The 26,060-nt window shown below is 51.5% G+C and overlaps 1 protein-coding gene across 2 annotated transcripts; it reads left to right on the forward strand.

The window, feature by feature from the left end:
* Positions 1 to 234: 234 nt before the first annotated feature.
* On the forward strand, positions 235 to 25,207 carry Tpm4 (tropomyosin 4). Of its 2 annotated transcripts, XM_057752429.1 has the most exons (9): positions 235 to 363; positions 6,487 to 6,612; positions 11,301 to 11,434; positions 15,927 to 16,044; positions 16,989 to 17,059; positions 18,628 to 18,703; positions 19,221 to 19,283; positions 19,364 to 19,433; positions 23,692 to 25,207. In XM_057752429.1, the coding sequence occupies exons 1-9, from the start codon at positions 250 to 252 to the stop codon at positions 23,772 to 23,774; spliced, it is 855 nt and encodes a 284-aa protein (XP_057608412.1). In that variant the 5' UTR covers positions 235 to 249; the 3' UTR covers positions 23,775 to 25,207. The 2 variants fall into 2 exon arrangements, with proteins under 2 accessions (XP_057608412.1, XP_057608413.1); XM_057752430.1 differs by lacking the exons at positions 235 to 363; positions 6,487 to 6,612 and adding an exon at positions 6,784 to 7,011.
* Positions 25,208 to 26,060: the final 853 nt, after the last annotated feature.

The raw sequence follows: 26,060 nt of genomic DNA on the forward strand, positions 1-26,060 counted from the left end.
CGTTTCAGTGGGCCCCATACCTGCGTCACCACGTTATAAGTAAAGCCTAGATCCAAATAAGGTGAGGTCTTTGGGCAGGTGAGCTGGCCAAGTCCTTGAGAGTGAGCGAGTGGTGGCTGGCCCGGCAGTAGATTTGGGCCTCCTCCAAGACTCGCCCGCAGGAGGGCGGGCACGCACGCAAAGGCTATAAGGCCTGGTCCTCCACCCTCGGCTGCTCACTCAGCCCTGTGCCCACACTACGTAGAAACCATGGAAGCCATCAAGAAGAAAATGCAGATGCTAAAGCTGGACAAGGAAAATGCCATCGACCGGGCTGAACAGGCCGAGGCAGACAGGAAAATAGCTGAGGACAAGTGCAAGCAAGTAAGAGCCCTGTGCCGCGCTGGGCTGCTTCCGGGCTTCCCAGTAACTTCTCTGTGCCGATTCATTCCTGTCTCAGGCTGGGCCTAAGAGTGAGCATCCCAGGAACTCTGGGGCCTTGGCACTGCCGGGAGGGTAGGGGTTGATACTGGGGAGGGAAAGGCAAGGTGCCAGTTGGGGAGATGGCTCAGTGGTAAAGGGATCTACCTCCAAGACGGATGACCCGCGTTCAGTCCCTGGGGCCTGCAGTCAGCTGCCCTCTGACCTCCGCACTTGCACCCATGACACTAGGGGGCGTAGTTTTCTAACAAAGAAAAGCTGAGGGGCGCCCCGTTCTTGCTAGGAGGCTGTGGGCATCAGCCCAGGTCGAGCTCTCATAAAGCGCAGGAGCCGCGCTTAGGCTGTGGTCTCCGAAGCCCTGGGTGTGAAGTCTGAGAAGGCAAAAAAGGAGCGGGCCTGGCGGTCATGGTGTGAGTCAGGGCGGCTGTGTGTGGAGGCTTCCTCTCCCTGTGCGTCACCTCCAGTGTGTGCGCACTTTGGTGTGGTGTGCAAACGTCGTGTTTCCTCACTACAGGGTCGAGGGGTGAGGAAGATATGACGGTCTGTCTGTCTGTCTGTCCGTCTGTCTGTGTGCTTCTGTCACAGCCTCAGGATGATCATATCTTGCTGGGGCTGTAGTGTCTGGACTCGCATCCATGAGGTCTTATCAGCATGGCCACTGCCCAGTTGTGACAGCATCCTTGAGAGAGTGGCTCTGTGTGGAGAGAGGTGACCTGTGACCCGCTACAGTGTGGCCACAAGTCTGGGATCCAGGGAGCGGAGCATTGAGCACCCTGCATACCGGGCTCCTGTGACAGCTTTGGAGCTGCCAGGAAGTTTGGGGCGCAAATGCCCAGGAGGCCTTAGGGGATTCCCTGAGGAGCCGATGAGGGGGGAGGGGGGCAGTGAACACTGGCCAGGTTCAGCACTCACAGCCACTGCAAATTCATTTGTTCCAATGTTGTGTCCAGAGCCACAGTGGGAGGAAGGAAGGCAACTCTGCCCCCCACTCTGGCAGTGCCCCACTCTGTCCTCAGGGCGTACCCACCACAGGGTCACTGAGAGCCCACAGAAGCATCTGCAGCCTCAGATAAACCCAGGGATCCCCCAGAATAGTGACACCAAAGCCCTGCCCAGTCCAGGGGTTAGTTCAGACAGAAGCCTTCATCGCTGTGTGCCCAGGGACAGACACAGTTCTTTGTGCCTTTGTGGCCTCCCTGTAAGGTGGGGAAATCACAGAGCCACCTCCCCAGCTCACATGGAGGCTCACGGGTGACGGTGCAGGTGAAACTCTTGGCCCAGTGCCAAGCTCGGAGTAAGCACTCAATAAATGTGGGGTTATATCCTGCCCCGCCTGACTTCCCCTGTAGGCCTCCCCATCCCCCGCTGTCCCAGAATTGCCTGGAAGCCTGTGTGTGACACATATGTGTAGACCGGCTCCACCCTCCTCCTTCCCTGGAACCTTCCCTGACAACCACAGTGGCCCTGTCCTCGACCGCCTGCCCGTTCACACAGTGTGTGAACACTGTGTCGCCCAACCCTCAAGTTTTCGCCATGGGTTTGGCTTAGGAAATAGTAAAGTAAGTCTGCAGATCCGCTTCTCATTAAGTTGTGACTGGTTGGTCTAGCGAATCTCCCAAGGGAACCTAGTGCTCAAAAGAGAAGATTCTCAGTCCCCAGCCAGCTATGTGACCAAAATAGTGGCTGTTTGTCCTACTTCTCGCTGGATTTTTCAGTGTGTGTGTGTGTGTTGTATACACGTCTGTATCCCAGGCAGCAGAGGAAGAGACCTGGTGTCCTGCTCTAGCACCCTTGATGCAGGGTCTCTCACTGGCCCTGGGGCTAGCTTGGTGGCCTGTCACCCCACATAGTTGCTGGTCAGAACACATGCGCAGCCATATTGGGGTTTTTATACGGGTGCTGGGGATTTGAACTCGGATTGTCATGTCTCTTCTTCTTCTTCTTCTTCCTCTTCCTCTTCTTCCTCTTCCTCCTCCTCCTCCTCCTCCTCCTCCCCCTCCTCCTCCTCCTCCTCCCCCTCCTTCATCATCATCATCATTTTCCAAGTCTTTTTCTCAAGCAACCTGCTAGGAGTGATCTGGGTTCAAACCCAGGTCTCTCTCATTTTATTTGTGTTTTGTGTTAGGGAAGGGCACAATGTGAAGATCTGAGGACAGTTTTTTTGTTTGTTTGTTTGGTTTTTGTTTTTCGAGACAGGGTTTTGCTGTAGCTATCAAGCCTGTCTTAGAACTAGCTCTTGTAGACCAGGCTAGCCTCGAACTCACAGGGATCCGCCTGCCTCTGCCTCCCCAGTGCTAGGATTAAAGGTGTGCGCCACCACTGCCCGGCAAGATCTGAAGACAGTTTTATGTGTCGGCCCTCTCCTTCCCCTGCTGGGCCCAAGGTCTGAACTCAGGTGTCCCAGCGCCTGAGCCCCTTTATTCACCATGTCATCTGATTTTCTGACACCTGATCCAACCATGTAGCACAGGCTGGCCTGCAAAAGCGGTCCTCCCGTCTGAACCTCCCAAGTGCTGGGATGACGGGTGTCCACCACTGTACTTGGCTGCAGGCCATCATCTCTGAGCCCTTAGTGAAATCTTGGGATGCTGAGGCAAAAGGGTCACTCTTGCCTGGCGATGGAGGCTGCAGGGTTGGTATGAATACTAACGTATATGCCCCTTCCCTAGAGCGCCTAACACTGTGTGAGGAAAGAGAGAGCCAATCAGGATCCATCGGACCCAACCCCTGCCCCTGTGCCCACCGGGGACCTCCAGCCAGATCCAGTTCCTGGCTGTGCCTGTCCAGGGTGGAAGTAGAATGGAAAACTGGCCTGGCTGTTTCCTGCCCACTCCCAACTCGGGGCAGCAACATCCGTGGGACTGCTGCCCTTTGACCCTGCATCCTGCCTCTACCTCACTAAACTTTGTATCCTATGACCACTTTACTGGGAGGGAAACTGAGGCCCGAAGCACAGTAGTTGGCCAAGAAAGGCTGCACACCCACACACTTTGTGCATGAAATTTAGACAGAAGTAAAACAACCCAGTTCCCGCTGGAATTGTTCATTCCTCAGACCACTGCCTCCCACCGGAGGCTTTGGGGTGTGTCACCAATCCAGTCAACACACTCCTGAGGGGCTGCGGACGGCAGGGGGTGAGTGCCCACCACACAAGCATGAGGAGGACCTGAGCTGAGCACAGCAGAGCAAGCCTGTAACTCCAGCACTGGGGATCGGGGCTCCCTGCCCTGCCAGGCTAACACATTAGTGGACTCCAGTTCCCGTGAGCGACAAAAGTAGATGCCTGATGTTAACCTCTGTCTCCCACCTACACACATGAACCATACGCACACCCTGCTGTGTTCTGATGCTGGGGCCCATGGTGACTTCAGCTGCAAACCCTGGGTGGCAGACTCCGGATGCCAGAGGGAGGAGGCTGGGGACACTAGGGATAAGTGGGCTGACAGCAAAGGTTGTGGCCAGCAGAGCCTCACATTCAAACCAGAGCTGACATCCAAGTTCTACCCATGTGACCCCGGAGTCCAGTCCCCTTTCAGGGACTCAGTTTGCCACTCTGTAACATGGGGCTTCAGTGAGCCTGTACGTCTGTCTCAGTTCTTGTTCAAATGCTGTCTCCCAAAATCAGGAACTCAGTAAAGGCCCAGGCAGGTGAGGGGACGCGTGCCTGTCACCTCAGCACTCTGGAGGTGGAGGCAGAAGGGTCATGAACTCAACCTCATCCCCGGCTGCATAGAGAGCTGGAGGATATCCTGCCTCAAAAAACAGACGGGTTCTGGAGCAACGGGACTGTGGCTAACAGCACTGACTGCTCTCGGAGGACCTGAATTCAGCTGCCAGCACCTAGTCAAACAACTCCCAACTTCCTGTAACTCCAGCTCCGGAGGATACAACGCCTGTGCAGTTACCTGCACTCATATGTTCACATAGACATACACACACACACACACACCTCTTCTTAAAAAGCATACAAAAACCCCTCAAACTCTCTTTACACAGGTTCTGAGTCCAGTGGGGTCCTATCTGTTTCACACTGAGAGAATACCCATGCGTGGTATACAGTAGATGCTCAATAAATACTTCACAGGTCCAGAAGGAAGATGGGGGTGGGTGAGGGCTGGCCCTGCTCTGGGAGTTGTCTTTAAGGAAAATGACTCACTCTTAGTCAGTCAGCTTCCTGCCTGAGTGTTCAGAGTTCACCAGACCAAGGTTTCCATTCTGCAGATGGGGAAACCAAGGTCAGAAAAGGGGCCAGGAGTCAGATATCTAGGTCTGGGAGCCAAACTCCAGGCTCTCTGCCTGGGGGCCAGGGTCCTGGCTCTAGCCTCAAGTGCTAGGGAAGATGGAGTGGCCCAGACACATCCATCATAGTGGCAGAAGTCACACAAGCCAGCTGAGCCTGCTCTCTGCTCTGTCATCTGGGACTCGCCTCTGTGTCAGGCCTGGCTCCCCCTCCCCCCCCCCCCCCCCGTGGGCTTTAATTCCTACCCACTGAGGAGTGCCTCGGGACCTCCCAGGTAGCCCCTCTTACAATGCACAGGAGGGAGAGAAAAGGACAAAGTCTTAACCCCACTGGAGGGAGGCAGAGGCAACAGATCTCTGAGAGCTCAGGGCCAGCCTGACCCACACACTGAGACCCTGTCTCAAAAAAAAAAAAAGAAAAAAAAAGTGGACAGCAGCCAGCCTTTAATGCCAGTTCTTGGGAGGCAGAGGCAGGTGAATTCTTCTGAGTTCAAGGCCAGCCTGGTCTATAGAGTGAGTCCCAGTACAATCAGGGTTACACAGTGAGATCCTGTCTTGAAAAACAAGGAAAAGAAAAAAAGAAGTGGGCGGCATTTAATGTTCTCTGGCCTGCTTTGTGCACGCGCATATGCACACACACTTGCACAACGCATGTTCAGCTGGTTATCATTTTAGTTAACACTTACTGTCCACTGGGAGCATTCAGTACCCAACAAGTTTATCTTGAGAACGGGGTTCCAGTCCTACGCTGGGTAACCTAGGGGAGGCAGTGATTCCCGTGAGGGAGCCAGAACAGGATGTCCCGGTTAGGGCTGCCCGCTGGGAGCCATGTACAGCATTAGGGGTGCAGCAGTAGGCTGCACCAGGAGATCCACTAGAGTAGACACAGGAGTGCCTGGCAGCTAGGAGGTGAGCGGAGGCTGGGTGGCTTCCTGGGCCGACTGTGAGAGAGATGGATGGAACGCCTCAAACGGGAAGTGGGGGACAGACCCTCGGGACAAACGAGACGAGAGTCTGGAGAAGGTTAAGGGACGTGTTAATTAAAGCAGATTCACGACTAATGTGCAAAAATTGGAGGAGAGCGGACCTGAGTTTGTGAGGGAATTGCGGGTCTCCTCCAGCAATGGGGAGCCACGGAAGGTTCTCGACAGGGAGATGGGCCTGCACAGCAAACTCAGCAAGAGCCCCAGAGGCTCCACTTTGCTTAAACAGCGATCACCTGGAAGCTGTAGTCCGAAAATGGAAATGCAGGATGGAATTTGTAGTGTTTGCAAGCAAAGGGAGGCTCTGACTTCCTCGAGAGTGGGGATGCTGCGACTCCAAGAAGTCAGTAGTGCACAATTACTGAAATGTGTGTATGATTTATTTTTATTTCATGTGTGCGGGTGTTTTACCTGTATGCATGCCTGTCCGGTGGTGTCATGGAGGCCAGAGGAGGGTGTTGGATCCCCTGGAACAGGAACTGGGAATAAATCCAGTATTCTCTGTAAGAGACCTGTCGACATACACTTTTTATTTTCTACATTAATGTGGGGGGCGCGTGTGTGAGGTCAGAGGGCAGCTTGTGGGAGTGGGTTCTGTGGATACTTGGTGGCAAGCGCCTTTACCCGCTGAGCCACCTCACCAGCTCATAAAGACTTTATGTTTCTTGGCAGGGCCTCAAACTCCCGATCCCTCTGCCTCAGCCTCCCAAACACTCACTGGGCGACAAGCGTGCACAACTACGTCCATACTTTACGGATAAGGAAACTGAGGCCCAGAGAGCTGGGACCCAGATTCTTTTTCTTTTCCATTCTTAAGCTGCCTTGTTCTCCTCTGTGTCCCCAGGTGGAAGAGGAGCTGACGCACCTCCAGAGGAAACTGAAGGGCACGGAGGACGAGCTGGACAAGCATTCAGAGGGCCTGAAGGACGCGCAGGAGAAGCTAGAGCTGGCGGAGAAGAAAGCCTCCGATGTAAGCGCGGCTGCGGGCGCCCGCTCGGGCAAGGCGGGGCGGGCCGCGCGGGAGGACCAGGAGCCCTCAGGGCAGCGGTGGCCAGCGGTGCCGACGTCAGCCCTTCCCCCCGGTGCTGACGTCGTGGGCCGGCTGGGGTGACCTCATCGGCCCGACGGCAGCGGCCGGGGGGCGGGGAGAGGCGGGGGCGGCCCCGGCGTGGCCAAGGCTCACGGGCCCGGGCGCGGCCGCCCAGCTGTCGCCGGAGCCCAGCGGAGCGAGCGCGCCATGGCCGGCCTCAACTCGCTAGAGGCGGTGAAGCGCAAGATCCAGGCCCTGCAGCAGCAGGCGGACGACGCGGAGGACCGCGCGCAGGGCCTGCAGCGCGAGCTGGACGGCGAGCGCGAGCGGCGCGAGAAAGTGAGCGACCCGGGCCGCGCCGTCCCCGACCCCCGCGCGACCCCAGCCTTCGTCCCGCGCTGCAGCCCCGCGCACTCCCGGGTCGCGCAGCGTTTCTGCGCGCCCTCCTTTCTTCCCGGCTCCGTGCGCTTCCAGCTCTCTCTCCCTCCGTCCCTCCGTCCTCCGCCTGGGTCATCTGCATGCACCCCGGGACCCAGAGCGGGCGCTGTACGCTGACCGGGCGGGAAACGGGGGATGGGGCGCGGAGCAGTCCTGCGTGGGGCTCTGCGGGGCGGCCGGGGAGGACGCCGCGCTCCCATTGTCTGCGGCCGGACCGCGGTGGGGGCGGGGGCGGCGCGCGCTCTCGCGCCTTCGCGCCCGAACTTTTCCCGACGCGTCCCTGGGGTGCGGCGGCGACGTGTCCGCCGAGGGTGGGGTGGGGTGCAGGAGTATCTGGGCGCAGGCGTATCTGGGCGCAGGCCTGCAGCACCCCCTCACCTTGTCTCCCCAAGCCCCTGGGAATATCCACTAGGGGCCCTCCGGGGTCGGAGCGCAAGGAGTCCGGGGACCCGGGTGCATGAATACCTCCGAAAGAGGAAGCAGCCTCCTCTTTATTCCTGGGTCAAGCCTGGGGCCGGAGGCGGATCTGGATTCTAACCGAGCTCTGGCACCCACAATTCGATTCGCGTTTCTGTCCCAAAAGTCCGGTGGAGATGGGTGGCTAGACAAAACCAAGGAGGTGAATTCGGGACGGTTCCGGGACTCCGAGAGTCTCCAACCTCGGTACTAGAGCCACTTTTGCTGGCTAAGGAGCCTCTCAGACAAGGGAGGGATGTTGCGGGGACGTCTAGGGACCCTGAAAGCCTGAGTGTAGGGACTCAGGGCTGGGACCCTAGAAACTGCCAGGCCAGGAGGAGTTGGAAGCGCAGGCACCGCCTGGACTCCTCCCAAGGCGGTCTGAGCGACAGCCTGGCCTGAGTGGCAACCTTGAATCCCTCAAGGGCCGCTTTGGCTGGAGGAAGCCTCAGAACCGGGTGAGAGCTCCACACAGTAGCTGTTCTGGCCTTTCACACTCCAGTCCCACCCTAGACAGCTCCAAAATGGCCCCGAGCCTCCAACCAAGCCAGGAATTTGGCGGCTCGGTGGTGGGGTGCGGGGGATGCTTTTTGGAAAACTTGGGGTTTCTTTAAAAGTTTGTGTGACAAAATGTGCTTCTCTTCCTTGTGGGGAGACGTCTTAAGTTGATTACAGGCCAGAAGCACCCGGACCAGAAATGGGGTGGGGGGAGCATGTGGTAAACTTCTGGGCCTGTCTCCCAACAGCTGGTTTCATTTAGATTTTTGTGTGATTAACCGACGTCTTCCTGTTCCTGGGCCACAAGTATCTAGCGAGCCTCTTTTACCTTATAAGGGAAACCCTTTGTAGCCCGTGGAAAGCTTTGATTGCAGGAAGGGGCGGAACTCAGGATGACTAGCCTGGAAGGGGGGGGGTGAGTGAGTGAGAGAGAGAGAGAGAGAGAGAGAGAGAGAGAGAGAGAGAGAGAGTGTGTGTGTGTGTGTGTGTGTGTGTGTCTGTTTGTCTGTCTGTCTGACTCGCGTACCCGCATGCGCTGCCGTTAATGGATGTTTATGAACGAAAGTTCTTTCGATTTTTAAGCAGTTGAAAATGTGCCTCCTCAATCTAAATTCTTTCTCTTTTCTTTGAAACAACTCCCGACTGAAGAAACTCAGTATGGCTGTGAAAGTTGATTACTACCCCGGGTGTGGCCTTGCACCTCTGCAGACTCTGCTAGAGGCTGGGGCTGTCCCTGAGTGCTACAGTGCTTGCTTAACATGCACAAAGCCTGGGTCCCATCTCCAGGACAGGGTGAACTGGAGGAGGTGCTCCCAGCACTTGAGGTTGAGGCAAGGAAATCAGAAGTTCAAGGCCAGCCTGGACTGCAAGAGACCAGGACTTAGAAAAAACGCTAGTGACTGCAGACTGCAGATGGGTACAGGTTCTTTGGGAAACAATAGAAGTTAACAAATCAGCTAGTAGTCCTAGCTGCATACTTTTGCTAAATATACTAGAAACTCAAGTGGGCAGGAACCAATCGTGCCCTAGTTGTTGGAATCTGATAGGCACTGAGATGGTTCAGCTGGGTACAGGTACTTGCCGCCAAGGCTGACCCACATGGTGGGAGAGACCTGAGACACACAGGCACACATGTTGGGCGGTGCAGTCGCAAACTTGTGTCTGTGTGTGTGTGTGTTGACAGGCAGCCTGGCCCATTCTGTTACTTTCCCCACTGTGAACAGGGGCAGGGGGGACCCAGACTCCCACTTGGTTTTTTGTTTTGTTTTGTTTTGTTTTTGTTTTTTGGTTTTCCAAGACAGGGTTTCTCTGTGGTTTTGGAGCCTGTCCTGGAACTAGCTCTTGTAGACCAGGCTGGTCTCGAACTCACAGAGATCCGCCTGCCTCTGCCTCCCGAGTGCGCCACCACCGCCCGGCACTCCCACTTGTTTTTATAGCTTTCCCCATGTAGTGGTTACCCTTGAAAGGGAGCCGATAGCTTAACTTCTTCTGTGTCCCCTTCAGCTGAGCCCTATGAACCCAGACACACATTGTGTGTGATGGAATTCAAGTCAGGTCTTTACACTGGGCAACAAGAACTTCTACTGTGTCAGCTCCCCAGCTCCCCACCTCTCTCTCTTTCTGGTATTTTGACAGAGGAACTTGCTATATAATAAGTAGTCCAGGTTACCCCGTAATGATTTATCCTTTGGCTTCATTCCCCTGGAGCTGGAATCACAGGCATATGTCACCATGCTCTGCTAATTGAGTCTCATGTGACCAATTTTTATGTTCCTTCTTGCGATGGCCACCTCTAGGTAACTGGACTGGCCTCCAAGCCTCTGAGGGATAAAGGAAGAAGGGACTTACCAGCCCCAAGTCACTGAACAAAACCACTGCACTGATGGGGCCTTGTGTCCCCACCCATAAGATGGGTGAGACTTGAAGATAAAGCAGTACCAGGGCCAGGAAGATGGCGCAGTTGTTAAAAGTGCTTGCCAACAGCTGGGCTGCCTTGAGTTTGAATCCCAGGACACAGTGGAAGGGGAGAACTAACTCCCAAAATTGTCGTCTTGACTGCTACACAGTTCCCTGCTTCTACACACATGCACACACAATGAATGTAATTCAGGAAAATAATGACAAAGCAGAGGGGTTAGAGCCCCCGCCCCCACCGCCCCCACAGCCTTTCCCTGTGTTAGGGATGAGCTATGCCCTCGCCTTTGGTCATAGCCCTTAGTCCTGAAAAGTTCAGTCTTTGACAGAGGCAGACAGTGACACACACAACCTGCCCCTTGGCCCTGGAGCTCCTGCTCTTCTGCATGCTGTGAAAGAGCCCCCAGAAAGCCTGCTAACAGGGCAGCTCCAGGGCAGCCTACTTCCTGAGTGTTCACGAGGCCCCAGGTCCCTCTCCCACTAGGAAAGGAGCAACCACAAACAACAGAAAACACCAAAAAGCCAGTAGTACTACTTGATCTTCCCCATGCCCTTAGCACAGCGTTCCTTCTGTTCTCATCCAACCAGCTTCACAGCCTCTTAGTGGGACTGGACTGAGCCTGTGTATGGGAGCCGACTCGGAACATGCTTAGCCGGGTCCCTGTGAACCCGGTGACTGGCAGCCTTTTTGAGACTCCTACCTTGAGCCTGAGAACCTTCTGGAACTTACCCTAATAATGAGTCTGTTGTAGGTTGTGGGTAGGCCAGCATTAACCTAGATTTCATAGTGGGTTCTGTAGCTGAAACTGGCCTCCATCTGGCTATCCTTCTGCCTCAGGCTTCAGAGTGCTGAGATGTTGGGCTGTCCTGGAACTCACAGAGATCCGCCTGTCTCTGCATTCCAAGTGGGCCACCAAGGCTTGGGTTTCTTTCCCGTTGCAGTTAGATTCTTAGTCAGCACGCGATAGCTGCACGGGTGGTCTCTCCTATGTTGAGTTACTTGGCCATCAGTCACAGAGTGAATCCCCAAAGTTCTCGGGGAGACAGGGTGCTTAGACTTGCCCATAGTGTCACAGCAGCACCTGAGAGACTGAAGCAGGAGGATCCCTGAGTTGGAGACCAGCCTGGCCAATCCGTGAGGCCCTGTCTCACAGATAATCATTTTTAAAAATCAAGTTTAAATTCAGATGAGAGTGAATTCTCTTGAGCCTGGACCCCTGGGGTGGGCTGTGGCTGGGTGTCGGGGTCACGGAGGGAAGGTAAGGGGGCTGCCGCTCACCAGCTTGCCATTTCTTAACCCGGGTGTGCCTCTGACTTCGCAGGCTGAAGGAGATGTGGCTGCTCTCAACCGCCGCATCCAGCTGGTGGAGGAGGAGCTGGACCGGGCTCAGGAGCGACTGGCCACAGCCCTGCAGAAGCTGGAGGAGGCGGAGAAGGCTGCGGATGAGAGCGAGAGGTAGGCTCATGCATCCGGCCTGGCTCGGTGTGTAAGGGCTGAAATCAGCAGCTCCCGTGTGAAAACCCTACTGTGTGTGCACAGGACACTGGGGCTCGCTGGCTGCCAGCCGACCCCCAGGCTCAGGGAAGGACCCTGTCTCAAAGGGCTAAGACAGTCATAGAGCAGGACACCAGACGTCCTCCTCTGGCCTCTATAATACAAACAAATTTTAGATGGGAAAAAATGTTGAGATGGTACTGGTGACCTCAAAGCTGAAGGGAAAGACAATGGGATTTTACAGACGTGTGACAACCCTATAAACACCCCATCATTTGTATGGTGACTTTTGGGATTTGTTTTGTTGTTTGTTTGCTTGCTTACTTTTAATTCCCTTTTCTGTTTTATTTTGTTCGAAGCAGAGCCTACCTACGTAGCCTAGGTTGGCATCAACTCCTAGCAACAACCTCCTGTCTCGGCCATCTGAGTGCTGGGATGACAGACTCTCCCAAGTGCCGTCTTGGCTTTTGTTGTTGTTGTTGTTGTTGTTTTGTTTTGATGATGGCCTAGGAGAACACATTTCAACAGGCAGAGAGAAGCAAAAATGAGCAGGTGGGGGCTGGGGCCTCAGTGGTCTGCTGTTTCCCAGGGAAGCCACAATGGCTCAACCCCATTCTAGAAAAGAGTTCCTAGATAATGGTGAGAAAGAGGAAGTAAAGGCAGAAGGAGCAGGCGCAGCAGTGCACGCATTTTGTTTGTTGTTTGGTTTTGGTTTTTTTTATTTGGCTTTTGAGACACGGTTTCTCTGTGTAGCCCTGGCTGTCCTGGAACTCACTTTGTAGACCAGGCTGACTTTGAACTCAGAGATCTACCTGCCTCTACCTCCTGAATGCTGGTATTAAAGGCGTGCGCCACCACCACCCAGTTAGCAGTGCACATTTTTATTCCTGAACCGGGGAGGTAGAAGCGGGGTGATCTCCGTCGTTTGCATAAATGGCGGTCCCCTGCCGGGCGGTGGTAGCGCATGCCTTTAATCCCAGCACTCGGGAGGCAGAGGCAGGCGGATCTCTGTGAGTTCGAGTCCAGCCTGGTCTACAAGAGCTAGTTCCAGGACAGGCTCCAAAACTACAGAGAAACCCTGTCTCGAAAAACCAAAAAAAATAAAAAAATTAAAAAAAATAAAAATAAAAATAAAAAATAAATGGCGGTCCCCATGACTGGCAAGCTTCAGTCAGTATATAACCAGCCATCGCTGTGTGCAGCTGATTGTGCCGCTCTAGTGACATCTGTGCTTCCACAGGGAGCTCTGTCCCACTGTTCCCCGGAGTGAGTGACTCTGGTGTCTCTGCTTGGAGGGATGAGGGCACAGTGCATGGCTGCAGAAGCTCCAGCCATGGACAGTGTGGCCAGCTGGCCCAGCACTGAAGGTTTACCAGTGCAGGCTCCTGCCAAAGAACTGAGTTCAGACTGCGCTGCTGTGAACTCAAACCAGACACTAGACACCAACTAGGAGCTGGGCTGTTCCTGCCTAGCGTGAGAGAAGACCGGGCTCTGTACTCAACACTGGGAAAAGACCACTTGGGCTGACGGGGGGTCCGGTGGGTAGAGGCACTTGCTGCCAGATCTCACGACCCGAGTTCAGTTCCTGGGTCTCACATGGTGGAAGGAGAGAACTAACTCCTGCAAGCTCTCCTGTGCCCTACACATCTGTGCCATGGCATGTGCATGCCCTTGAATACACACAGCGCCCATACTGGGCAGCTCACAACTGTATAACTTCAGCTCCAGCGAACACAGTACCTCTGACCTCTGTGGGCACCTGCACTCACACACACACACATAATTAAAAATAATAAAATAAAGCTGGGCAATGGTGGCACACACCTTTAATCCCAGCACTAGGCAGAGACAGGCGGATCTCTGAGTTTGAGAACAGCCTGGTCTACAGAGTGAGTTCCAGGACAGACTTCATAGATACACAGAGAAACCCTGCCTCGGGAAAAGTAAATAATAATAATACCAAAATAAACAATAATAATAAAAATAAGCCAGTGAGATTGCCCAGTGGGTAAAGGCACTTGCTGCCAAGTGTGACATCCTGAGTTCATTTAGTGCTTGGGACCCACAATGTGGAGGAGAACCAACCCCTGCAGATATTTTTCAACTTCCACACTCATGCTGGGGCACATGCACTCACACACAAATGTAAAATTATAATTAAAAATAAATCTGGTGTTTTATCATATTCCACATTTTAATAATGTGTGTCACCAAGCCTTGTGCCCAGCTTCCATCTGGTTGTTTGGTGTGTGGGGAGTCCAACCTCTCCTGAGACTGGCTGTGTAGACCAGGCTGGTCTTGAACTCACAGAGAGAGATCCACCTTCCTCCGCCTCCTCAGTGCTGGGATCAAAAGGCGTGCTCCATGCCCCACCCACCGCTCCTGGCCTCTTTTTTTCCAGTTGATTATATTTCGCTTGTGTGTGCCACAGAAGATGTGTGGAGACCGGAACATCTGGCAGTACTGGTGGTGACAAGCGCTACCTCATTGAGCTACCTCTCTGACTAGCTCTCCTTCTCGTGTTTTGAGACAGGGTCTCCCCATGAGCCATACATCTGGTCAGCAAGCTCCATGGATACTGTCCCCACCTTCTTGGCAGTGGTTTTTATGTGATGCTGGGGAGCAGGACCAGGTCTCAAGCTTGTGTGGAGGCCTTGACCCACCGCCATCTCCCTAGTCCCATGACCTCTCTCTGATCCACTCCAGCTGAGTTGTTCCTAAATCCATTCTACCCAGGACCAGGGTCATTTCATGCGTTTCTACTGCTCGCTCCTCTCAACAGCAGCCTGGTGCGTGAGGAGTTTTCCATCTGTGCTGTGACTGTACTCATAGGTTCAGGTTGTGGGTGGGCCTTAGTGGAGAATTCTTGCTTAGGATTCACATAGCATTGAGTTCCATCCCCCCCGCATGTCCAAAAAAAAAGTTTATTTTGAAAGCCAGGCATGGAGGTACATGACTTTGCTTTTCGAGCACTTTGGGCTGTGCAGGTTGTGCTTGCCTTCCCTGTAGTCCATTCCGTTTCCAGAGCCCTGGCTCTGGAAGCTTCCAGTAATTCCCTTCCATCCCAGCATAAACATTCCGCCCATCCCGGGCATGGACATGTTCTTTCAGTTCTGTGCCTCTGTGTGCTTTTAGTTTTTGTTTTGTTTTTCTGGTTGGTTAGTTGGTTGGTTTGGAAGTCTCACTGTCTAACCCTGACCTGGAGCTCACAGGCCCCTTGCCTCCGCCTCGAGGGCTGGAACTAACAGTGTGCCACTCTGGCTTTACTGTCTGCTGCTGCTGCTGCTGCTGCTGCTCCTTCTCCTTCTTCTTCTCCTTCTTCTTCAAACTTTTGTTTTATTGAAACAAGATCATGTTATAGAGCCAGGCTTGCTGGGAACTCAAAGGCCTGTCTCAGTGGCCACTCACCTCCAGGCTCCCGCAGTTCTCTCCTTGCCCTTAGCTAGGCCTTGTGCGGATAAGGGCTCTGGAGAGCCACGGGTGGCTCCCGGTTCCGACTGCCCCGCCCCTCGGCATTCCCGCAGCAGTCACTCCACAGTGACTGCTGAGGCTCAGGCTTCTCTTCAGTGAGAGGAAGAAGAAACAGGAGTGCACCCGGAGGAGCTGGGCCAGCTCTGCTGCTTAGCAGCTTCATGACCTCGAGCCTTTCTTTGCCTCAGTTTCTTTTATCTGTAAAGTGGGGATAGTAAACCCACCATATGGTGTGATTGTGAAATAGTGTCTGGAAGTCCACCAGACATGGTGATGGTGTATGCCTGTCATTCTAGTGTTCCCCAAAGCTGAGGCAGGTGTAGTCCAGGCTAAGTAGCAAACCCTGTCTTCTAAGAGCTAATAAAAGGGGTGTTGGGGGTAGGATTGGCACTCAGTTGATAAGAATGCTTGCACAAAGCTGGCTCAGTCCTCAGTACCACAGAAATCAGGTGATGATGCAAGTCCATCGCCCCAGCACTGAGGAGGTGGAGGCAGGGGGATCGGGAATTGAAAGCCATCCTTGACTGCTCAGTGACTTTGAAGTCAGTCTGAGCTATGTGAGACCCTGGCTTAAAAAAATAAATAAATGAATAAATGAATGTGAGTCTGGGGAGGTTGTTCTGGGTTACGTGCTTGCTGCCCAAGCCTGAGACCCCGAGTTAGTGTCCCCATCCTCACACAAAAGCGGGACATGGGTGTGTGTGCCTGTAATCCTGCCACTGGAGAGACAAAGCCTGTAGGATCCTGGGGTTCCATGGCCAACCAGTCTACAGAAAGCAGCAGGCTCTAGGTTCAGCGAGAGACCCGGCTCAAAAAGATACCATGAGCTGGAGAGATGACTCTGCAGTCAAGAACACCGGCTGCTCTTGTAGAGGATCTGGGTTCAGTCCCAGCACCAGGTAGCTTCTCAATGAATATGGAAGTTGATAGTAGGTCTTGAGGCATTTGAGGACCTGGCTCTGACACCCCACCCTGTTTGCAGAGGCATGAAGGTGATAGAGAACCGAGCCATGAAAGACGAGGAGAAGATGGAGATCCAGGAGATGCAGCTCAAAGAGGCCAAGCACATCGCCGAGGAGGCTGACCGCAAGTATGAGGAGGTGAGTGAGGCCATTGGGGGCGGCCACAGGAAGTGGGAGGACGTGGTGCTGCCGATAGGAGCCCAGTGGAAGGCCGCAGTCAGGACGATTCCCTCTGTGGGAACATCTGTGTCTCCAGACACAGCCACTTAGCTGGGAAACTATCTAGACGGGTGCCAAAAAAAAGTCCTGTGACCCCTTGTCTGAGTTATTGGAGACCAGCTCATCTGCTCAGTCCTCTTGTTCCTTAAGCTAGATATGAGACCAGTTGGCAAATGCTGGGGTCATGGCTGCCAGTCAGGCTCTGCTGTCCCTTTTTTATCTTCTTGGACATGGGATCTAACACTAGCTCGGGCTGGCCTGGAATTCCTGATGCCTGGGCTGGCCATGAACTCTTGACTTCGTGTCCACTGCCTCAGCTTTCCAAGTGCTGGGATTATAGGTACGAATCACTATGCCTAGCTGTCTTGTTTTTGGTTTCCCATTTTTTTTTTTTTCTGAGAAAGGTACTTCTGTAGTCTAGGCTGTTCTCCCTATGTAGAACAGAATACAAGAATGGCCTGTGAAGTCCTGATCCTCCTGCCTCCATCTCCAAAGTTAGAGAAAGGGTCTAAGGCTTGCCTCTAACTAACTACCTTTTATGTAGCCAGAGATAACCTTCAATTCTTGGGTTTTTTTCTTTCTTGCCTCTGCATCCGAAATGCTGGGATTACAGGCTCTCATGCTTGGTTTTATTTTGGGGGGCCTCCCAAACAGGCATGAGCGTGTCCACCACACTGGGCTCTAGTCCTCCTCCTCCCTCCATGTTCAGTGACTCAGCTCTACCTTCTTGCCTGCCTCACTTTGGGGAACCTGACATTTTCCGTCCCTTGCAGGCTCCAGAGCTCTTAGATCTGGAGGGAGCGGCATCTGAAAGGAATGGCCCCTGGTGGGGTGGATCTCAGCTGGCCCTTCTGTTTCTGTAGGTAGCGCGGAAGTTGGTCATCCTGGAGGGCGAGCTGGAGAGAGCAGAGGAGCGTGCGGAGGTGTCCGAATTGTAAGTGGCAGAACGGGGCTGAGCTGCTCATCCGGCTCCAGATGGAGGAGGGAGAGTGGGCTGTGCTCGTAATTACCTGCAGCTCGGGCAGCCAGGGTTCAGGGCTCATCCCTCCTTTTTTGCTTCATCAGCGGACAGAACATGATTGATGGTTCTTACTACCAAGGGAACCTTTGCCCACCAAGATACTGGGAAATTGAGTTGAGACCCCAGGACAGCCTAGAGGCCCCGAAATTTCCTTCTCCCAGCCAACACTACTGTGTTTTGCTTTGCTTTCTGTTTCTGTTTTTGATTTTTTGATACAGGGTCTCTTGTAGCCTGGAACGCCTGATCTCCCTGCCTCTGACTCCTGGCTACTGGGATGACAGGCACACACTACCACACTGAGCTTATAATTTTTTTGTTTTTTGAGACAGGGTTTCTCTGTAGTTTTCGAGCTTTTAAATTTTTGTTCCTCACAGTTTATACGTGTGTGTGTTGTGTGTATATATACACACATTTTACATCACACCTCCTACACCTTTTATCCCTGCTGCCCCTTCCTAACTTTCTTCTTGTGTGACCTGCTACAGTTATTAGATATATATATTAGTATTAGCATGGGTGGGGGTTATTTACCTGAGCAAAGCAACTTGCTGAAGAGCCACCCCATTAAAGAATGCATCTCCTCCGCCCCCAGAGACCATTAACTACTGATAGCTACTTGGGCAGGGTGGGCCTCATGAGCCCATGCCTCCTCCACGATGCAATGTTGACAGCCCCATCCTGTGCAGGTTCTTGGGCGGGTAGCCACTGTGCTGTGAGTCTGCAGTCGCCCTGCTTGTGCAGAAGACAGTATTTCACAGCTCTCTTCCCCATCCTCTGGCTCTTACTCCCTCCTCTCGCTTCACCTCCTCAGTGTTCCTTGTTGGCTGGTTTGGTTTTGGTTTTGGTTTTTTTGTTTTGTTTTTGAGACAAGGTTTTACTATATAGCCAGGCTGGCTTGGAACGTGGACTTTCCTGCCTTTATTTCACTTACCCAGCCAGGCCATGTGATCTTCACAGAATGCTGTCTGTAGATGGCAGGTGCCCCACAAGCGGTTCAGGGCTTTGCTTCTGATATTGGTATTGGTACTTGACACATTCCCGTTGGGGTAGCTCAGCTAGAATCCCACAGGTTCCAACAAACAAAACACCTATCCCCTTGGCCTTGGAACAGGGATCCAGCTCCTCGGAGAGCCCCGCAGGGCTGGGAGCACCCGGGTTTCACAGATGCATTCTAGGCTTGTCCTGGAGTGTCCAGTATGAACTTCAAATGCCATCTCCCACCTCCTGGCTTCATCTCTTACGCACACCTTCCTGAGAAAGCCTGGCCAGTCACAGATTTCACGAGTCCCTATTTCCTCACCCCTGGCAGGTGCCCAGTTTGCTTTACAAACCCTCCAAGTGCCCTCCTGCCCTGCCTCTGCCTGTACCTAGCAGGAGAGGGTTTGATAAGCTCCCGGCATTCCTTGGGGAGTGGGGGTTTCTTGGAAAAGAATTGCCTGCTGTAATGTGAGAAAAAACACAGATCTTTTGTCTTGGTGCAGAAAGTGTGGTGACCTGGAAGAGGAGCTCAAGAACGTCACTAACAACCTCAAGTCACTGGAGGCTGCTTCTGAAAAGGTCAGATGGAGGGGAGCTTGCTGTGCATTGTTCTGTTCTTCAGTCCAGGCGACCTGGCATGTGCCGGGGTGTCGGCATGCAGACCTTTGCTAATGGGAGCCTTGCTGAGGCAGGCTCTTTCACTGAAGCTCATCTATTTGGCTAGTCTAGGTAGCCAGCTTGCTCCAGGAATCCCATCTCCACCGATGGGCTGCCACAACCATCCAGCTTTTATGTGGACGCTGGTGTCTTTACTGTTCACTGCCAGGCTACCCTTCACTCACTGAATCATCGCCCCAGCTCCTTCCCGTTTTGAAAGTCTTTATTTAGTGTGCTTAAGTGTTTTGCCCGCGTGTGTCTGCACTGCAGGGTGTCAGGTGTCCCGGCACTGAAGTCACAAATGGCTGTGAGTGTCCGTGTTGGTGCTTGGAACTGAACACTGCCCTCTGTAAAAGCAGCAGACGCTCTTAACCTCTGAGCCGTCACTCCGGTCTCCGTCCCCCTCTTTCTAAGACCTGCCTTTTGGTTTCTCCCACAGTATTCTGAAAAGGAGGATAAATATGAAGAAGAAATTAAGCTTCTGTCTGACAAGCTGAAGGAGGTGAGTGTGGCTACGCCCAGCCATGTCCTACATTTTGAGGGGCTGATCTGAAGCAAGGTAGTGACTCTCTTCTTCCCTAGGCTGAGACCCGAGCTGAGTTTGCAGAGAGGACAGTTTCCAAACTGGAGAAGACAATCGATGACCTGGAAGGTAGGATCCCCACCTCCCTGAGCAACACGTGGAAAGCTGAGTGAAGGAGTCTGTGGAGGGACAGAGCTGGCCTTTGTTTCCAGAGAGGTCTTCAGAATTCTCAGAGATGCCTTGCATTTTTTAAATGCCTCCAGTTCTTGCTGGCCTGTCTCCCAGAGGCAACGCTTATCTTAGTGTGAAGAAAAGGAAAAAAGGGGGCCTACAGGGCCTCAGTTCCCTGGGGCAGCACACAACTCAGCATTTATTATTTTTTTCTTCAAGATAGAGCACGGAAATTCCAGACACTTGGGGTTGGGATCCTCCAGGCTGTCTCATCCAGGAAGGGAGGGAAACTCATGCTTCATTCTTCATATCCCTTATCCATATAAGGGAAAACGTTCCCTTCCAAAGGGTGACCTATGGCAGGGTGACATCATTAAATCGGCAGAAGTCATCTTGGGCCCAGTGGTGATGGTGGTGGGGGTTATTTATCTTGAGACAAGGTCTTATAGTGTAGACTAGGCTGGCCTTGCCTCTGCCTCCCAAGTGCTGGGATTAGTCGTGTGCTGCCAGGCCCAGCTCACCATTATTTTAAGAGCTCATCTTGGCTATTCCAGTTCAGAGATCTCTTAGTAGTCACTCCATAGATCTGTTGGTTTGACACGGGCTCAACTCTGGCTTGGTCACACTGTTTTCTCACGTTGCTCCTCCTGTTTGTTGCATCTCAACCCTCCATTACCCTGTAGACAGAGTGCCCAAAAGCTCAAGTAAATAGTTATCATGAAGGATCTGAAGCAGCCCTCAATGGCAAGCCTCTCTGAGGGCACACCGTGTGCCACCCTGGGTGTTAGCCTTTTCCCATGTGTCAGACTCTGACCGGAATGACAAGAGGCATCTTCATCTTCTGTCCCTGCCATCTCATTTTTGAGCTGGAGCCATGTGCCTTTGACCATGGTTGGGATGAGAGGTAGAGGCTTTCTTTACTCAAAGAAAAATGAGGCCCACATGGTCCTTTTCTGAAAAGAATTCCAAAAGCCAATCTGGTCGGGGTCCTCAAACACAGCAGTAGTACCCCTGAAACATGGACTTTTGTTTGTTTGGTCAGAGAAGTGCTGGCTTTTCAAGCATAAGGATTTGCATTCAGCTCCCGAAACCAAAGTAAACAGACTAGGTGTGTCTGGGCTTGTGGTGCCGGGACCAAGGAGAAGGGATTTGCTGGCCATCCAGTCTAGTCTCCCGAGTGAGTTTCTAACCAGTAACAGACCATGTCTCAAAAAACAAGGTAAAGGAGGCTGGAGACATGGTTAAGACCACTTGCTCTTTCAAAGGACTCAAGTATATTTCCCAGCATGCAAATGAAGTAGTTCACAGCTACATGTAACCCCAGCTCCAGGGGATTTGACACCCTCCCCTGGCCTCTGCAGGCACCTACACACATCTTCATAGACACACACACACACACACACACACACACACCAATTTTAAAAAAGGTGGATGACATCTGAGAAAGAGCAGCCAAGGTTGACCTCATTTCTCCTACACTGCCCTCCACCATCAGCCTTCCCATTCTTATGTGCCATTTACCCTAACCCAATTTGTAAGCAGGATGGTGCTGGCGCACGCCTTTTATCCCAACACCCAAGAGACAGAGACAAGTGGAACCTGGACTACAGAGCAAGTTCCAGGGCAGCTAGCTAGGGCTACACAGACACCCTGTTTTGGGGGTGGGGTGAACATTTTGTAAACTCTGCCCTATATACCTTGTCTTGCATACGCCCTAGGATAGTTTATAGAGACCTTGCGAGTGGGTGGGGTGCTTTTGTTGTTTGCTCTGTGTTTCCCCAAGATTTTTCCAGACATGAATAGCCTCCACCCTTTGAAATAACCATCCCTTCCTGTCTGTCTAATCACTCTACTGGAGCCCTGCAAGCTGTTCTGCAGACCTGTGCCTTAGAGCTCAGCTCTTCCTAGTGTCTGAGCAGCACTGAGGGTCTCAAGGATAGGGAGCACTTTGGGACTAGGGTGTGGGGGCCTCTTTCATCTCAGACCTAACTAACAACATGCTGGAGGAGGGGTAGGATTGACGGTAGAGGACCTGGGTTGTATCCCACCTTCATTATTGGAGCTGTGCCACCTTGAACAAGCCACTGAACTTTTCCATTAAATAAACCTGCAGTCTGGATTACCAGGAGAGCTGTCTTAAGAACACGGGGCAGCCGGTCACAAAGATACGAATCTCTCAAGGGGGTTGACCCCAAGTTCCTGAGGAACATGCGCTTTGCCAAGAAGCACAACAAGAAAGGCCTGAAGAAGATGCAGGCAAATAATGCAAAGGCCATGAGCGCACGTGCGGAGGCCATCAAGGCCCTGGTGAAGCCCCAGGTGGTGAAGCCCAAGGTGCCAAAGGGCCCCACCCGCAAACTCACCCGCCTGGCTTTAATTGCTCACCCCAAGCTTGGGAAGCGGATTAGAAGCTACATGGCCAGGAGTCGTAGGCTCCAAAAAACAAAGCCCAAGGTTCAAGCCAAGGCAGAGGCCTCAGCTGCAGCTCAGGCCCCTGTGAAGGCCCCATAAAAAAGGTCTCAGTCTGCCAATGTGAAGACAGATGGACTGGTGTGAACACCTACACAGTATTTGCAGATGTTCAGGACCTTATGCTGTTTTTACAAATAAACTTGAGGCAAGTTCTGTTAAAAAAAAAAAAAAAAAAAAAAGAACACGGGGCAGCTAGCTCCGAAGAGCTTCAGAGGCTCTAGAGAGGCTGCCATCTTCTGCAGTCTGAGGTGTTTTTCTTTCTGAGAATTTCCAGGTTGATCCTATCACAGTTTAGCAGAGACCTTTCACTTTCTTCCAGTATTTTAGTGACTCCTGACTAGGTCCTTTATCCGCCATTGCTCACATGAAGCAGTTTTCTCTCGTGCTTGGTCATGTAGTGCTCTCAATGGCTTTTACAAATAATTGTGTTTATTTATTGGGGGTGAAGGGAGCACACAGAGGGATCCGGTTTATCTTACCATGTGGGTCCTGGGGATGGAGCACAGGTCTTCAGGCTTAGCAGCAAGGAACCTTGGCCATCTTTTTATTTTCTTTTTTAAAATGTATTTAACCAGCTCAGTTATTGAATATTTGCCTTCAGTTTATGTCATTTACCTGAGATTTGACTCCCTTGCCAGAGGCATACAGACAGTGAACACTCTACCTGGGATTAAAACAGTAATCCTCAGACACTCCAAAGAAAAAATGGGTTACAGGATTTTACATTTTCTTAACAAATGTACTAAGTCACCTGGACCTAGGGCCAGAATCTTTTATGTGTACAGCACCTCCTGAGTTCTGAAGCATGTCCCAGTTAGTTCTCCTAAAGCCTGGATCACACACACTAGCTATTCTATTTCACAGATGCACAGACTGAGACCTAGAAAAGTTAAATGGCTCACTCTAATGGTACAACTCAGGGCTTCAGTCCAAGAGCTGTGGCTCAGGAACTGCTGAGTTTAGCAAAGGAAAATACAGGGCAGGAGGTCAAATTTGAGTTTCATCAAGGCAAAGAAATTTTTTTCTTTCTTTTTTTTTTATGTGGGGGAGGTGCTCATATAACACAGTATGAGTCGCTTCTATAGATGAATCCCAGGGATAAAACTGATCATGGAAGCGGGGTAACACACCTTTAATCCCAGCACTCGGGAGCCAGAGGCAGGCGGATCTCTGAGTTTGAGGTTAACCTGGTCTACAGAGCGAGTTCCAGGACAGCCAGGGCTACATGGAGAAACCCTGTCTCAAAACAACAACAAAACCCTGATTATCAGGTCTGGCAGCGAGTACCTTTTCTTGATGAAGAATCCAGCCAACCCAGGATTTTGCTTTGGGTTGGGGTGGTGGTGAGACAAGGTCACATGTAGCCTAGCTTGGCCTTAGCCCAGGATAACCTTGGTTGGACTCCTTAGCCTTCTAGGTGCTGGAGTGTACCACAAATCCAGGCATTTGAGACAGGATCTAACTACACAGCTCTGACTAGCTTGGTACTTGCTGTGTAGCACAGGTTGGTCTCAAACTAAGAGACCTGCCTCCTGAGTGCTGGGATTCAAATAATGCACTACCATGCCCAGCCATATTTTATCTTGTCTGGTCCTTGATCTCTATTACTCCATGGTATTCTGTGTGATTAGAACATAAAGTACTTTCTTAGCTGTGACTTCCACTGATAGTTTGAGTTTCCCTCCCCCCCTTTAACAAAAATACTTATTAATTCATTTTTCCTTCCTGTCTTAATCCTTACCAGAAAAACTTGCCCAGGCCAAAGAAGAGAATGTGGGCTTACATCAGACACTGGACCAGACACTAAACGAACTAAACTGTATATAGCCCAGAAGAAGAGTCCTGTTCTGAGACCAACTCGACTCCAGACAGTGTGCCGTGTCTTCCTTTCCTCTCTTGTCAGAAGTTCCTCTTGTTACTGTGTCTCCACCTTGCTGGAAATGCCAAGCAGATAATGAATTCATGACCAAATATTTTGTATCAGACAGGCTTTGAGCACCAGTTAAGTTTCTTTCCTTTTCCTTTCAAATGGCACCAGCTTCTTCAGCTACTCTTATTCTTAAATTGCATTTATTCTTAAAATAGGCAGGGAATTTCGCACCAAGTGTAGTTGCTTACGGCTGAGAGCATTTGGTTCCTGGGAATTAGCCCCACACTTTGAAGCACAGGCTCATGTATCTGATAGGATCTGGTCGCTGTTGGGGAAGTTATGGGAGGCTGGGGGTTGTCACAAGAAAAAGTGTGAATATTTCCCACCCAGAGCAAAAATTAAAAACGGGCTTCTGTGGGAAGTAAAGCCATAGAGAGATTAGCCCGGTCATACCGATTTGGCTCCACATTCCACTGTGCAGGACAAACTTCCTTTAAGCATTCCGTGAGGATGCTAGAGTGATTGCCCATGTGTTTTCTGATAGATCCTTGATGCTGTCCCATGCACATTTTCCTTTCTTTCCAAAATTGTCCTCTGAGGAGCAAGTGTCCTATTCCAGGGCTTGTCTGCTGTGGTCTAATGACATGCTCACAAGGGAACATAGCAGAGTCCGGTCCTTTCCAGATTAGTCATGTCAAAGACTGCTAGCAAAGCCAGGCACAGTGATGCTCACCCTTAATCCCAGCACTTGGGAGACAGAGACGGTATGTCTCTGTGAGTTTAAGGCTGGCCTGGTCTACAGAGTGAGTTTCTGGGCTACACAGTGAGATTCTGTCTCAAAATAAACAAAAAGATTGCTAGCCACCAATACATTGAGCAGACATTTTAACAAATGTTGGGCAACAAAAAGTGTCTCCAGCAAAATGATAGAAAAAGAAATTGGTTTAACTTCATCTCCATTGTTCAGGGAACAACAAATAGAAGCTTGACTTTGCCAAGACTTGAATTCCTTTGGGAACGACACTAATAGAAGACCAAGAAACTCCTGATTGAACTGGATGTGGAGTATTCTGTAGGCTGCACATTTTTTGGCTTTGTTGTAGTTTTGCTTTCTCAGTTAACATCTCAGACTGAAACATTCCACATTCCCTAGCAGTGTGGGGACAACTCAAGTTTACAATTCCAGCTGAAAAACCACCCTGCTTCTAGCTTAGCTGAACCCCTGCCCCTCACTCCTATTTATTAAGCATCACACTACCGGGGAGATGAACTTTTAGCAAACTGTGCAATTGAATAAAACCTACTCTGTTCTTTAGATTCTTGCAGTTGTATCATATGTGATAATATCACTTTTTCTACATTTTGGTCAAATAAATTTTTACATAAACAATGTGTATGGGTTTATTCTTTTTTAGTTCTTTGTCAATTTTGTGGTTATATGTAACACATTCTTGTTATTATACACACACACAGCCTTATCTCCTTTCCACACCTTTACCTCCTACTTCCATCCCTACCAGTCTCATTTAGTTAAACCAAGGCTGTCTGTGATTATAGGTTTGGAACATTCCACTGGAGCCTGGTGGGATCATCAGTGGGTACACAACTATTTCCCCTTTTCCTGAATCTATCATCAAACTAGTTCCATACTGAGGGATGGGGTTCCCAGGCCCCTCTTCCTCGAACACCTGGCTGTTGATTGTCCCATTTTTGTGCAGATCAAGTATGGACATAGTAATTCAGTTATGATGATGGCTGTATCTTGCCCAGAGGCTGTCATTTCCCAGCCCTTCTCCATTCTGGCTCTTACATTGTTTCCAACATCCTCTACAGTGTTTCCTGAATGGTATAAGCCTTTTTTTTTTTTTTTGAGTTGTGTAAACACTTTTAAATATCTGTTTATTGTGCATGCACTTGTGCATTGACATGTATACCATGGAGAGTATATGGAGGTTAGGGGACAACCCAGAGTAGTTGGTTCTCTACTCACCATCTGAGTTTTGGGGTCTTCAGTCTTGGCAGAAATTGCCTTTTCCCACAGAGCCCAGCTGTGTATTTTAAGACATGCAGGCACACAAACCATCTTTGTTCAACAAATGTTAGAATGTAAAGTGAAAGAGACTGCCAAGAGCTCAGCAAGTAGCTTCTTTGCCTTCCACTATGACTTCATGGTACAAAGATGATAACCACACTTCAGGTGGGAGCATACGGCTTCTGTCACTCCGGATGTCCCGTCCTTTGTG

The sequence above is a fragment of the Chionomys nivalis genome, chromosome 20, assembly GCF_950005125.1.
Source record: "Chionomys nivalis chromosome 20, mChiNiv1.1, whole genome shotgun sequence".
NCBI lineage: Eukaryota > Metazoa > Chordata > Mammalia > Rodentia > Cricetidae > Chionomys > Chionomys nivalis.

Excerpts from the sequence above, each read along its gene's own strand:
- Tpm4 (XM_057752429.1), top strand. The coding sequence starts at position 250 with ATGGAAGCCATCAAGAAGAAAATGCAGATGCTAAAGCTGGACAAGGAA. Across the intron at positions 364-6,486 it reads CTGAGGACAAGTGCAAGCAA|GTGGAAGAGGAGCTGACGCA; the intron begins GTAAGAGCCCTG and ends CTGTGTCCCCAG. Across the intron at positions 16,045-16,988 it reads CTGACCGCAAGTATGAGGAG|GTAGCGCGGAAGTTGGTCAT; the intron begins GTGAGTGAGGCC and ends CTGTTTCTGTAG.